General features: G+C 33.8%; 1 protein-coding gene across 5 annotated transcripts in view; it reads right to left on the bottom strand.

The window, feature by feature from the left end:
* Window positions 1–411: 411 nt before the first annotated feature.
* The window catches only part of LOC117209217 (cytochrome b5 reductase 4), a 28,007-nt gene continuing 14,245 nt past the window's right edge, over window positions 412–14,173 (bottom strand). For 3 of the 5 annotated variants that reach the window (XM_033450935.1, XM_033450937.1, XM_033450939.1), the window contains 9 exons: window positions 8,521–8,691; window positions 4,513–4,613; window positions 4,256–4,421; window positions 2,886–3,148; window positions 2,588–2,810; window positions 1,700–1,994; window positions 1,070–1,156; window positions 848–1,006; window positions 412–666 (listed from right to left, as the gene is read on the bottom strand). In XM_033450935.1, the coding sequence (XP_033306826.1) occupies window positions 612–666; window positions 848–1,006; window positions 1,070–1,156; window positions 1,700–1,994; window positions 2,588–2,810; window positions 2,886–3,148; window positions 4,256–4,421; window positions 4,513–4,613; window positions 8,521–8,691 (1,520 nt within the window). In that variant the 3' untranslated portion in view covers window positions 412–611. Of the gene's footprint in view, window positions 667–847; window positions 1,007–1,069; window positions 1,157–1,699; window positions 1,995–2,587; window positions 2,811–2,885; window positions 3,149–4,255; window positions 4,422–4,512; window positions 4,614–8,520; window positions 8,692–10,152; window positions 10,282–14,173 lie in introns of all 5 variants that reach the window. The other 2 variants (XM_033450938.1, XM_033450934.1) reach the window with 2 other exon arrangements.

Raw genomic sequence — 14,173 nt, 5'->3', positions numbered from 1 at the left:
CGAAATTCGTAGATATGGTACAAAGTATGCGCGTCTACTTACTCATAGTAAGTACAAATATACAGGTGTTTGCTTTTGCGTATTGCGGTCAAATCGAGTGAATTATTGAAACGGAAGACACTATTTCACAAAAGAAACAAAATCATAATTAACTTTGCTGCAATATTTTATATAGATACAGAATCTTTAATAGATAATACACAATAGATAATTAATCTTTATAGAATTATCTTCTAAATTAATTTCGACAGTAACATTAAAAATTGAAAGATCTACTACTTCTTGAAAAGAAATTCTACATCTTTCGATGAAAAATTGAATATAAATTTCATAGAAAAATTTTATCAAACGAAATCTCATAAAAAATACTTCTATAAAAAAAATTCTATTTCTCCAAACATTCTTCTTTTTTTATTGTTACATATTTGCCACTCGATTCCCTGATAAACTTACACGCACGAATCTGAGATTGTGGGCGGAAATAGGAATAAAAGTATCCAAAAGATTCTTTTTAAAAATTCAACGGTACGACACGTAATTGTTTCCATACGTTTGCCAATGTTCCAACATTTGGTATCAAAAGAGATGGAGTACGCTTTCGATGAGTACAGCTAATCTTCGAATTCGTACATTTGGCACGGCTTCCAATTGATTTTTCGAAGTGAACTGAAAAACATACACGCAATTAATAAAAAATAAATCAAAGACAAACGTTATTCGACCTATGCTTCTTTCTATGATTTGCAAAATTCATGCTATCCTCTTATTTTATGAAATTTTTGTACACTTTAAATATCATAGCCAGAGATAATTCGAAAATAGAATAGTAAACCGTCCTTATTCTTACTTTCTTGCGGACAGTATGAATCCTGGAGGCCCGCACGTATAGACGAATGCATTAGATTCACATGGTGCAACTAGTTCCTCTAATAAATAATCAGATATCGTGCCGCGTCTGCCTTTCCAGGTGTCTCCGGCTTGTGAAAGGATATGTGTAACTTTTAATCTGCAACGTACAGATGTCCCATTTGAAGAGAATGAAAAGACAAATCCAAAAAAATCTACTCACCTGCTGTCTGTGCTAGCCTTTTCCAGTTCCTTCACGTAAAACATGTTATCTTCGTCCTTGTTGAAGTTGAGTAAGTTTATGCTCCTTCTGCAGCATTTCATAAATTATTATATTAAAAACATGCGCAAGGATTATATATCTATACATTATTACATCTCATCTATTAACTGGAAAGCTTAATCACACTCGATTAAACTATCGATATTCGATAAGAATTGCATAGGAAGTAACGTTATCAAAATTCAGGAAGCCAAATATCAACATTTAGACTTTCTTTCACAAATGGTTTACTAAACCTACTTTCGTATTATAATAATATTCTTTTGCATATTTTCTGCACTCTTGGAATCTTATTATACTATGTTTTAGATCCTAAACCACTGAAACGTACGTTTGGTACAATAAATAACGCTATTGCTACCAATAAGCTTCTCCTAACTAAAATTCAACTAAAAGTAAAAAAGCAATTCGGTATTACTTTGAACGAAATGGCCATTTCATAGTCGCAAAATCTCTAAAACGTGACAAATTCGCAAGAAATATTATCATGTCTTGTTATGTAACATGTCTTCAGAAAGTACGTTTGGGAAACTAGATTTTCAGAAGCCCTGTAGATAAAAAGATACTGACACACATCTTCTGGCCAAAGCTTGCTGTATGACGCCAAGTATCACTGTCAAACCGGTGCCACCAGCGATCATATGAAGGATAGTATACATATCATAGGGTTCTGTCATGAAGTCACCTAAAGCATTGCTCACAAAAAAGGTCTGACCAATCTCAAGAGCGGTTATGGACGGACTCAAAGCGCCATTCGGGTATTTCTTGATCATGAAACACAGGCAATCAGACTTGTAGTTTGGCGCCATATCGTCCGGATGAAGGCACGGTGGGACAGGCGTGTACAATCGCGATATTTCCATCCCTAAAACGAAATATCTCATAGTTTCTTGCGTACTTTCCTCGAGGACTTTTTATCTATCATGCAAAGATGGAATCGGCTAAATCTTTACTATAGTTTGTTAAATATTGTATAACGTAGACGACACAGAATTAATAGATTAGCGAGTAAAATCGATAGTTATTTCATCGATGGATGCACTGTTACAACAAATATGATTGTACGAACCAATATAAAAATGAAAGAATGTTGCAAGATTCTATTTTGATAAAACATTTACATTTCGATAAGGTAAGTTGGCTACAAAAATAGTTACTGCGAAGAATGACGCGAATAACTAATTTTATAGCAATTTTCAAGTTACTTGAAGGGCAAAGCAATCTCTTCGATGAAAATACTTTGAACGTCTTTGATATTAATAATATAGAAACTATTACAGTATTACAGTTCAGATAAATAGAAGAAGAATGATTTAAAGATATTCGTTTCGATTGTGGCTGTTCTGTAGCTGTTATGAGAATTACCGTGCCATTTTAATTACGTTTCTAAATTCACTTAATTAGTCGATCAATGAATTAGGGATTTTAAATAGCGAAAAGGAAAAGGATGATATTCACCCATGACATTCATTTTGACTTCTACGTGCCTGCCAATAGGTACAATTTGCAAGAAGTCTTTTGCTCGCACGACTAACAGATGAACTAACTTAGAAAGCGGTTTGTTCGTAACTACTTCGTATTCTGTGTACATTCGACCATCCATATTCGTCTCCCTCAATACCGTTTGATTACCGTAAGATTTCCATAACTCTACCCTCCGCTTCGCAAACGTAAAAGTCATCTACATAACGCAGAAAGTAGAAATCAATATCTTAAATTTTTCATTAATTAAACAACAGCTTTTCAGTTACATTACCTCCCTCATTTCTAAATCTCTGAAGCAGTCCGGTGGCCATTCTATTTCTGCTGTTAATTCCAACTCCTGCATTACTATGGTGTTCCCGAAACATAATTTGTATACCAGCTTCGAGTCGTGTATCTTTGTTAATTGATAGCACATGTTTGGATAATTGCACGGCGTTGGATAAAACAATATCAACGAGTAGGGTGTTTGCCTCCACTCCATTTTTATATTCAATAAATTAGCGTCTGATACGTTTTCTTGGTTCACACTATGAGCTGAAAATCGATACGTTCTAATTATTCTCTTGTTGTGTATTTCTTGTCGATTAATCAAACATGGCTACTCTTCTTCCAACATCCCTTCCATAATAACAGTTTCTATTTATTCTCTTCTTCTTTCAAAACCTTCCTTCGCACTATTTCCTACGATAATTTATTAACAATTCGTTCGCTACACAATTCATCATTTGTCTATATATAAATGTCGACATTAAAAAAGACTTTAGCACTTCCTCAATTTGTCGAAGCGTGTATTGAAAACGAGATCTCAGTTTTAATTTTAAGACGAGAATCTTTAACCATCAAAGAGCGAACACTTTGTCCACTTTCTAGTATAAGACCAAATATATAATGGAGCGTGTTATGTAAAATTGTCCAATGTAACTAAACCACATGGTCCATATTTAAAGAGTTAACGTTCGCTATAAACTCACCAGTAATCCAAATATTCCAACAAAATATAGCCACTCCAAATACATACCCTAATATAAAAGCAATCTGAAGATTGCTAAGAACTCGCTCGGGTCTTCTCTCACAGAAAGAGGCAAGTATAATAAGTACAAATATAATATTTACATACGATGAACGTTCGCGTCTGTTCAAAGCTCATTTACAACGGTTTAGTTTCAAACTAACAACATACAGTATGATAAACGTAACTAACAATAAATACAGATTATTAAATAATCACAAATTTCCATCATTTCTATTTATCTCTCAACCATAATATAACAATCCACCCTTGAGAATTGAATAAACATTCCAACAAAGATAACTACTTTTATAGAGTATACCAAAACCTTGATATCTTTCTCTTAACACAGACCCGCAAGTCTCTTCATCTAGGTGCGTACATCCTTTCCAACAGCCCACAAACATAGTTTGCATTCAACTACATTAACGTTTCAATTTCTCTATAAACGGCATGAAGCCACTTTAAAAGCCATATCTACATATATATATATATATATATTTTTTTTTTTGTTTTCTTTGCATTCACAATTTTCCATGAAAAGAGCCATCAAGGTTTGCCTGACGCTCGTTCCTTTTATCGCCATCGGCGAGACACAAGCGGGCAGGATCGATGTCGCGTTAGTTACTCACTTGTGCAACTTGTTATCAGGTTCAACGTCGCCGACGAACAATTGCTCGTACTCGAGGCAGCATTTTCCGTCGGCGACGACGCGGTGGTACCGCTCACCGAGCCACGGCTCAGCCTTCCGACCACGCATTTCTGAAGGATGCTCTGATAGTTGACCCAAGCGTGCACCTGCAACGAACGATCTATGGGTACGTAAAAATAATCGTCGATCAACGATAGACCGTTGATCCGATGGATAGTCGGATATCGTTGCACTTACGTTTTCGAAAAGCTTCGTGGCATCTTTTCCAACGCCTCTCATTAATTCGTTGACTCCTCCTGGATGGAAGTCCATGTAACGTGTCACGTTGAAAACGATCCCTGCGGAGTTAATTAAGAGAGCTTGTTTTATTATCGAGTTGCTATTAATTATTTGTTATTTCAGTGATATTATCATGTGGATTGGCAACTAAGTGATTGCGGAATTTACAGTCAGTTGTCGATCAGTTATCAACCAGTTATCAACGAATTATCGGCAATCTAATTAACGAATCGTTAGCTGTCTTAGCGAATCGGTTAGTACGAGCGTGTTTACGAACATTATCTGTATACTGATTTATCATTTTAAATATATTCGACAGTTTCAATAACGAACGATTTCGTTCATTAAACCTCACCGATCAACCATCCTCTACAGATAAACCTCTACAAATTTGTCATTACCATTTCATGAGAAAATCCGCAATCATTTAGTTGCCGATTCTATGTTCAACTTGCTTTTCGTTATTAGCTATTTTAATTTTTTGATACTAACCATTGCGTAGATTGTTAAATTCTTTTTGAAAGTGTACGTTCTTAGTTTAAGAAAGTTTAAGTTCTTTTTAATGTTTAGCGTTTACGTTGCGGCAGCTTTATCTTTTTTTTTTTTTTTTAGTTTCATCTATTTTTTATTTTTTTATTGCGTTAACTCACAGTGGCTACGGAAGGTATTGGCATATTGACGCTGTGTTTTTTATGGCATTTACAGAGTAATTAATTGGGTTCAAATATATTAAATTTAGTATCGTATAATTACAAAAATCTGGTACTATAGGGCAGTATAAAAGCTGGTAGATAGAATATTTATTGAAGTATAAAGCTACTTGCAAGTAATTTTTGTAATTACTGCATCTAAAAATATATATAAAATATATCAAATTTCGTATCGTTCAAAATAGCATTTTCGTACGATTACAAAAAATTGATGCTATAAAAATACAAAACATAGAGGTTTCAAGTTGATTAACGAGGACACAGAGTGTAAGAATCCCACGTTATGTAAACTTTAAGTCATTTTGCTTTTACTTTAAAATACACAACTCTCTCATTGTCATTCACGTTCCTTTCTCTAATTCAAACTAACTATTGCTGCATAAAAATAACTGCAATGTAACATTTGTAGTCCGCGATCAATTTTTCACAGTTGTCACGTTCGACGTTTATTTTCTTCAGACGTTTGAAACATAAATAATAAATCGTTTAATAAATCATCGATCCAATAAGTCAATGACAAAGAACAATACGAAAATTTCTTGAATGTCGAACTAAAGTGAAACTTCAAATACACGTAAAATAACATCATTTTAATAAAAAGCAATATAAAACAGAAATTCAACAATGTTGATGTTTTCCCCAACCATAATTATCGATCGCCTGTTTCTTTCATTACTATTCGATCGTGCTACTTAATATTTGGATTATTTCTTCGTACTTCCTCTATTCCCTAGAAATTGCCTGACTCATGCCTCATCTAATATGCGAGATCATGATGGCAAAAAATATACCGGCGAACATAGGTAGAATTAAAATAGGATTTGTGACGGGTATTGAATAAATATTGCACGATTGGATGTCGTACGATGGTGGGGAAAAAGTAAATTTTAATCAAACTAAAAGCGTTCGACGTTGACCTATATTATTCCTTGCCTCTCGTGACTGTCGCTTATTTTCTTGTTTCCAAAGAAGGCGTTTTTCTACCAACCAATTAATCTGCCCGGCGATTATGGAATAAAGACAAATGTCGGAATATTTTAGGAACATGTTGTAATAAAATTAATAAAAATTTCATATTCTTAACGGCAAGAGAAGATATTATTTATTTGTTAAAAAAAAAAGGGATTAAAAAATATATTGCGACTGTGGCATTGAAATCGTCAAATATACGTTGCCAACCGTACATTATGATATTTATAAAGTTATTTGTTATTTATAATATCAAAATTGTATGTACATATATACATATATAATTTTTTAGGAATTTAGGAAATGAATCAATTTCATGATTTAATAATGTTTTGTAAAATGAAAATTTGTAGGAGATTTAGAGATGTAAATGTAAATAACTTGGCAAGTCAAGCAATTTTCTGCCAATGTTCTATATATTCTGGTTTATATTCTCAAAAATATAAATTTGCATGAAACTTTGCAGCCCAGTTATTCGTATCATATAATTGCAATTGTAAAGAAAGTTATTTGACGAAAATGTTGGGTTTTAGAAGATTCACAACGAAAAAAACTAAAGTGTCCAAACGTTATTTTTTTATACATAAATTGGCAATATTTTCATGAAATGTAGTGAAAGGAAATACAGTCCGCGTGGAAAATATTCAGACACTAACGTAACTTTGACTTTTCGATATTTTTTCACGTTAATTTGTAGAATGTCCGAATGAGAAATATTTTCTTCTGCTTTCTCACAACTATACACGAGACTTCAATACACTTTCATGAAGATATTTTTATTGTTTTATCTGCATTCATTTCAGACACAAGTCAAACTTATGCTAGCGTATCGAATATTTTCAAGACCGACTGTACGTAGTAGCAGAAAAGAAACTCGACTGAATTAAAACTCGACTTAAAACAGTCTAAGTCTAAGGGAAGATTGTCCTATAGCAGCGACAAAGACGAATGATTTTTATGAATTTTTTTACATTAACTAACAATTACAGTAGAAACTGAAAGTTAAATGTAATTTTTTTCATTTCAATTCCTCTTATCGTCTATCAACTTCTTAATCTGACACGTTCAATAAGCTTCTAAACTGGCGTGTACGATAACTGAAAAGGCTGATTGATTGATTGATCAATCAAATTTCTCCTGGGATTGAACCATAAATATTTATTTGTTTATTTGTAATATTCTTTTAAGCGATAGAAACTAAACTGGTCCGCCAAGAAGAGCAAGTTTCTCTTCTAAACGCTAGAACTTTTCCAATTGTTCATATTCCTCTTGCAAAAATAGGTCGAAACAGAAATATCTAACTTTAAGGAGATTTGCTAACTTCTGCATTCTGGTGACTGTGACAGATGTTTCATTGCACGCCAACGATATATTGTCAAAGATAATCCACAGCACTCGCGCAATATACACTAAACAGTAAGAAGAACAGAGACACGAGAATTACATTTGTACTTCAAGACTATCTGTTTTCATCCCAACAAGGTCTAATTGCATATAAATAATTGGTACTCAGTCTTAAAGAAAAAAAAAATTAATTCATTAAAATCACACGCTTTTATCGATGTTAGACGAGAGTCTCTCCTTAATATCACGTTGGCCCGGATTCTCTTACTTTACGTAACATCTAGCACTTAGTTTCCCAGGCAAAGACATCCTCGGCGACTCTGTCATTACGAACGCTCTTAAAGCCAATTTGCAGAGGAAGTGGCGTCGAAAGCGATATCGCATCGCCTTTAAAATGCGATCACGTTTCTGCGGCCATTGATTTTCATTTCTTCGATTTAATCCCAATGAAACTGTGTACGTCCGAGGCAACGACTCTTGCTCGTGGAAATGGGATTAACGAGCAATCACATTAACGGAGAGTAGATTCTGCTGTTTAATGAACGAACCGTTGGTTGTGAGCGAACGAGAAAATTTGAAAATTGCATGAGAATTTAGCTGTTTCGAGGATTATAATTTGGAGGACCAAGGGATTTTTACTTCGAAGGCTATAGATTTCCAGGACTTTGAATTTAGATCGTTAAAAGGCTGTGGATGTGAGAAACGGGGAATTGAAATATTTCGAAAATTATAGATTCTAGGAATTTAAATTCAAACTCAATTACAATTTAAATTTAAACTCAATTACAGTCAGAAATTAAATAGTCGAATACGTACATTTAATATTTAAATACTCGGACAGTGTGATTAAAGGGAAGACGAAATTGAAAAATTGAAATAGAAATTCTGGTATTTTACGGGAGGCGAATTTTTTTAGGAGCATGTTTTAAAAAAAAAAACCTACCTCGAATCGCGATCCAAGCGTCGTTTTGCTTATTGTGAGTGGCCAGTTCGGACAAAGTTACGACACGTGGAACTCCACCAACGCCGGTTAAATCGACGCCAGAGTTTCCCAATCGAATCCAGTCCATCAAACTGTGGCCAGGTGCTAAGGCTGTTTTATTTCGAGGATTGCCTGGAAAAATTCAGAAAAACAAACGCTTGTTTGCTTACGCGTTTAAACACATGCATCGAAATAGTCGAGAGAATGAAGAAGAAGAAGAAGAAGAAGAAGAAGAGGGAAAGGAAGAAATATATTTTTAAGAACTACATTTTTATGGTGTGCGTGACGTTGCCGAAATATTTAGCTGTATTTTTAGTATCTATTGATTTTTGAAAATCTAAGAATCACAATGCTTATATGTATTTCTCGTGTTTTCTTTTCAAATGGGACTCACACAAGTACAAATACATACGTATTTTATTAGAAACTTGGAATGTATAAAAAGCTGAAACCTACATTTATTTTCTGTATTTCTTTTAGGAACTACAAAATGCTTCTGTGTGTTTTGTTACTTTCTTTTTTTTTTTTTTTTACTTTTTGGAAACTACAATACTTTCGCATGTGTGTGTGTGTGTGTATATATATATGTCTTTTTTTACTTTTTGGAGATCGCAATGCTTCTCTCGACTTTTCGTTTCTTTTTTTCCCGAAATTTGGAAATTGAAAAGTTATAATAGGCACTTCTAACGTTTCTTGGAAATTTCAAAATTACAACGTGTATGTTAGTAGGAAATGCATTATAATACGGTACACGACATTATACCATACAGAAAATAGATTTTAGGTGAAAAGGATTTGTTAGTATGCGTGTAGCATAGCGAATAAAAATTCGTCCAACAGTGAACGTGTTAAATACGAAGACAATATATCGATATGATTCTGCATTACAAAATCTATTTTTCTTTACGATACAATACCAATTGAAACATAAATTAAATAATACAACGATAATGGAAAATAAAAAGCCACGGCCACTGTAGTACACCAGTAAAGTTCGTTCGATCCTAATAATCAGTCACTCATTTCCCACAACACGTGTATATATTTCGTCCGTATATTTTTGTATTTTTTTTTTTTTTTGGTAAAAAATATGCAACAAATTTCTTCGTATCTTTCGACATTTTATTACAAATATCTCGTATCTCGATATAACACAAAAACATATTAAAATGCGAGTACAACTGGTAGCAAAAAAAAAGGTCACGAACTATCCTTGCTACTCGTGGAAAAGACAGAATAAATCCAGTAATATCCATAAAACTGCACGACTCATTAGTCACAAATTGATTAGTTAACAAATACTGTCTGTTTCCATGCAGTTAAATTACATGTAACATAAAATAATAAATAAAATTACCACGGTTCAAACAAATAAACCTAATAAAACGGATATCAGCAGACGATCAGGTGCATGATATAACAGAAAATCCAGTTATTTCTCATTCAACCAAAATACATAAATTCAACCCATTCTGTAAATTCACATGGAAACATCCATCCCCACTCGTTGCACAGGAGACACGATAAATTCGCAAACGTTCGCAGAAACGGGACGCAAGTAGAACTAATAGACAATTATCGTTAATTACTGACCGTCCTGAATCTGCAAACCGAGACTTTGCGGAGACCCCTCGCCGCCCATGACGGATACCAAAGACGCGCCGCAGCATCGTGGCATTTTCTCATCGAAACGTCACAGTCCGCAAACCTTTAACCATCCTCCTGCATAGAAATTGCATTGCATTGAAAAAGCAGCAACCCTCGACGAGCGAAATGTTTCGAACACGAGAAACAAAGATAAAAAGATTGGCGATGAAATTTCCGCTTGTTTAAAAGAGATTTATTTCGTGAATTAGGGTTGTTCGTGAATTATGTAGGTTATAGAGGGATTTCTTGTACGATGATAGAAGGTCCCGGAAATTTCATTCTGTTTGCAATAAAATGTTGGAAAATAAAATTCGTACGATACGATGGAATTATTAAGATATTATACGATTGTGTGTATACAGGGTGGTTGGTAACTGGTGATTCTACGCGAAAAAAAAAAGACGAAAATATTGAATAAAAATTTTTTTTTAATTTTCCCATCGAGACAACGATCTGCAGTGAGATCCGTTATAACGAGACGCGATAAAGTGCACGCGTACCGAGCGAAAGTTCAAAGTCGATTTTCTCGAAAACAAAGCCTCGAACGAAAAATTTTTATTCTATATTCTCGACTTCTTTTTTCGCGTAGAATCACCCCCTTTCCGCGTGTACCACCAGTTACCAATCACCCTGTATACAGGGTGTCCTGTAACTAGTGGCACAACTCGGTACAGAGTGATTCTACGTGAAAAAATAAGTGGAAAATGTGGAATAAGATTGGTTCGTATAAAGCTTCGTTCGCGAGAAAATCGAGTTTGAAAATTTGTAGACTTGGCTATGTACCGACTAAAAATATTTTGAAAATAGAATAAAATCATATAAAATAAAATGAAATGTTTTCGTTTAAAACCTCGTTTCCACGTGTTTAGCTATTAGTCGATCTTTGCACACGCGCGATACATTTTCAAATATATTTTTCTCGAAAACAGAGAGTCTTATGGAAAAATTCTATTCTATATTTTTCACTTATTTTTCCATTCAATTTAACCTGTGGTCGATTATATTTACTTTCGTTCAGTTCGGAATTAGCCAAGTTCAAGTATAGCCGACAAATTTTCAAACTCGATTTTGTCGGAAATGGGACGTCGTATGAAAAAAGTTTATTCTACATTTTCCACTGGTTTTTTTACGTAGAATCGCTTCACCACCCGATTGTACCATTAATTACCAGACACCCTGTATAACCAGGATAGTGAAAAAGGTTATTCAATATTTTTCTCCCGTTGAATAATATTGCATAATCTTGTTCGTTATCATGATCATGAATAATCAATCTGAAAATTGATTATTCTTCATTGACGTGATGAATGTGTTACACATTACTTTAATGTAAATAGTCAATCATCAGTCGTCTACGTAATTTGTAAGGACTGCTATAATCAGACATTTCATGCATCGTAGACTACAATAATAACAAATGGAGTAAAAAATTATAAAGAGACAGTCTCAAATGTAAATTATATTCTTTTTACTTCCAAGTAAATAACATAAACAGTACGAGTTGCTCTAAGAGTAATGCGTAATATTGGTTATTCAAATAAAGATATAAATCTGAAATATGTCGTATCTAAATTTCAAATACGTTGAACTTGGATTATCAATGATTCATTTACCATAGAAATTATCTATACTTTATGCTAAATTGTCAGTTTTCAGTTTTTCCCTTCGAAAGACATTCCAGTAGCTAAATACATATGATAATCCTGATCATTAATCAAACTACTAATTCAGCGGCATACAAAATAATCCGTAGAAATACTATTATACAAACATACTTTCGAATAAAATTGCAAATAGAAGAAAGATGGCCCTTTGCTGTTCAAATAAAAAGAAATAATTCGAGAAGCACTGAAAATCTTCTTGCCAAGGAAGAAGAAAATTAATAACTGGTAAACGAGCTATTAAACGGCTGTTTTCTATTAAAATTCGAAATTTAATGTAGATAGATAAATTTAATGTATGTAAATAGAACAACTCGGAGTATTCCATCGAGGAAGAACTCTTCAAACGATATTTCGAAGACGCAAAGACACTTATGCTCGAAGTTGTACGGAATATAGTTACAAGCATTTATGCTACCTGAGGTCGTTCGCAAGAAAACACCTCAATCATTTGGCTACTGTGAAACAGCTAACGTGAAAGGATATGATAGGAGCAAGCGAAGAATCTTTTGTCGCGCAAGAACTGGCTACAATGAATACAAAATAACCAACCTCCATCTAATTAAAACAGCAAACCATAAAGAAGCGAAGAAAAGAAAACCTGGAAGAAAAAGATCTCTCTCAATGGTCCACAAAGAACTATCATATTCCCGCAGAAAAATTAAAATCTTTTCAACAAAAGCGCGACCACCCGTGCCCGAGAGGTAACTGTCCCAGTGAAAATTCCGCTGAAATAAACCACGGTTGCTGCGGGAAAGCGGCGACGAAATGAAAAAGCAGCGAGGAAACAGCAAACGACAACAGAAAACAACGAGGAAATAAAAAGAAGAAAGAAAGCAACGCGTACTAGCCTCGAGTAAACTCGAATCACAGTTGAATATACTTAGAAATAAGCGTTGAACTACTTTAACAGCGTCAGCAGTCTAACCTGAACCGCAGATGAAACGATAGGAAAAACGTAAACAAACGTCGACCTATTGTTTCGATATGAGGAAAACGGAAACAGAATAATCGGGAAACTTTGCAGACTCGAATCTGCTTTATAGTGAATACAAAAGGTATTGGCACACCGTTGTACTTATTATAGTATTTACGTAATAGTTAAGTAGGTCTAAGTATATCACATTTCGTACCATCTGATGGCACATTTAATACGATTACAAAAATTTGATACTTTAAAGATGTAAATGTAAGAAGATATAAAGCTTGGTAAAAGAAGAAAGAAAAGGTTCGTTACAGAATAAGGATACGTGCGAAAACTTTGTGTAGCTGAAGTATATCAAGTAGCTTGATATTAGTTGGCGCTATACAGCGGATCATCGTGTATTCATATAGAAAATTTGTAGATGGAAAAATGCATAAAATGCATGGAAATGATGGAAAAATATAGGAAATATTAAAGGTATAGTACTCGTTATGTTATTTAATAAGTAAAGCAATGTAGCCAGATCACGTGTTTCTAATTATATTCGTAAAAATAGAAATTGACAAAAATATGTGTTATCTGGTTATTAAACTGTCGGTATTTATAAACATTGATATTTGTATGATCGTAATTGGACTGCGGATATTTACGCAAACTCGTATTTTCTGCACTTAATTAAGAGATAATTGGAATCTAGATAGAGAATTATTTTACGTACTAATTAGTATAACCAGAATATACTGTACTCGTATTCTGTACATATTCGTACCGTTAAATCTCTCGTAAGTGCATAAAAGCATAACTAAAGAGGCGCGGATGGAATGTAAATAGAAATTTCTTTCGTTACATGAACGTTGCAGTGAATACGTAATTCTGGATAGGCAACATATTTTTACATATATATACAGGGTGGTTGGTAACTGGTGGTACAAGCGGAAAGGGGGTGATTCTAGGCGAAAAAAGAAGTCGAAAATATAGAATAAAAATTTTTTTTCAATTTTTGTTTAATTTTTCTATCGAGACAACGATCTACAGTGAGATCCTTTATAACGTACCGCACGCGTACCGAGCGAAAATTCAAAATCGATTTTCTCGAAAACAAAGCCTCGAACGACAAATTTTTATTCTATATTTTCGACTTCTTTTTTCGCGTAAAATCACCCCCTTTCCGGTTGTACCATCAGTTACCGACCACCCTGTATATGTACAGAGATTTCTAACTAAACATAGATTTCATTGACATATTACATAAATATTATAATAAATATTTCGTTTTGGATCATTACCACATTTTTACACGTCATTTGTACTTTATATTTTTGGAAATTTAAATTCTCCATGAATATGATTAATTAAAACAGAAGATCTTTCTCCATTCTTC

The sequence above is a fragment of the Bombus bifarius genome, unplaced genomic scaffold (assembly GCF_011952205.1).
Source record: "Bombus bifarius isolate JDL3187 unplaced genomic scaffold, Bbif_JDL3187 scf7180000008166, whole genome shotgun sequence".
Classification (NCBI taxonomy): Eukaryota; Metazoa; Arthropoda; class Insecta; order Hymenoptera; family Apidae; genus Bombus; species Bombus bifarius.
The sequence above is the reverse complement of the archived record's forward strand: the minus strand, read 5'-3'. Positions and strand labels throughout refer to the sequence as shown.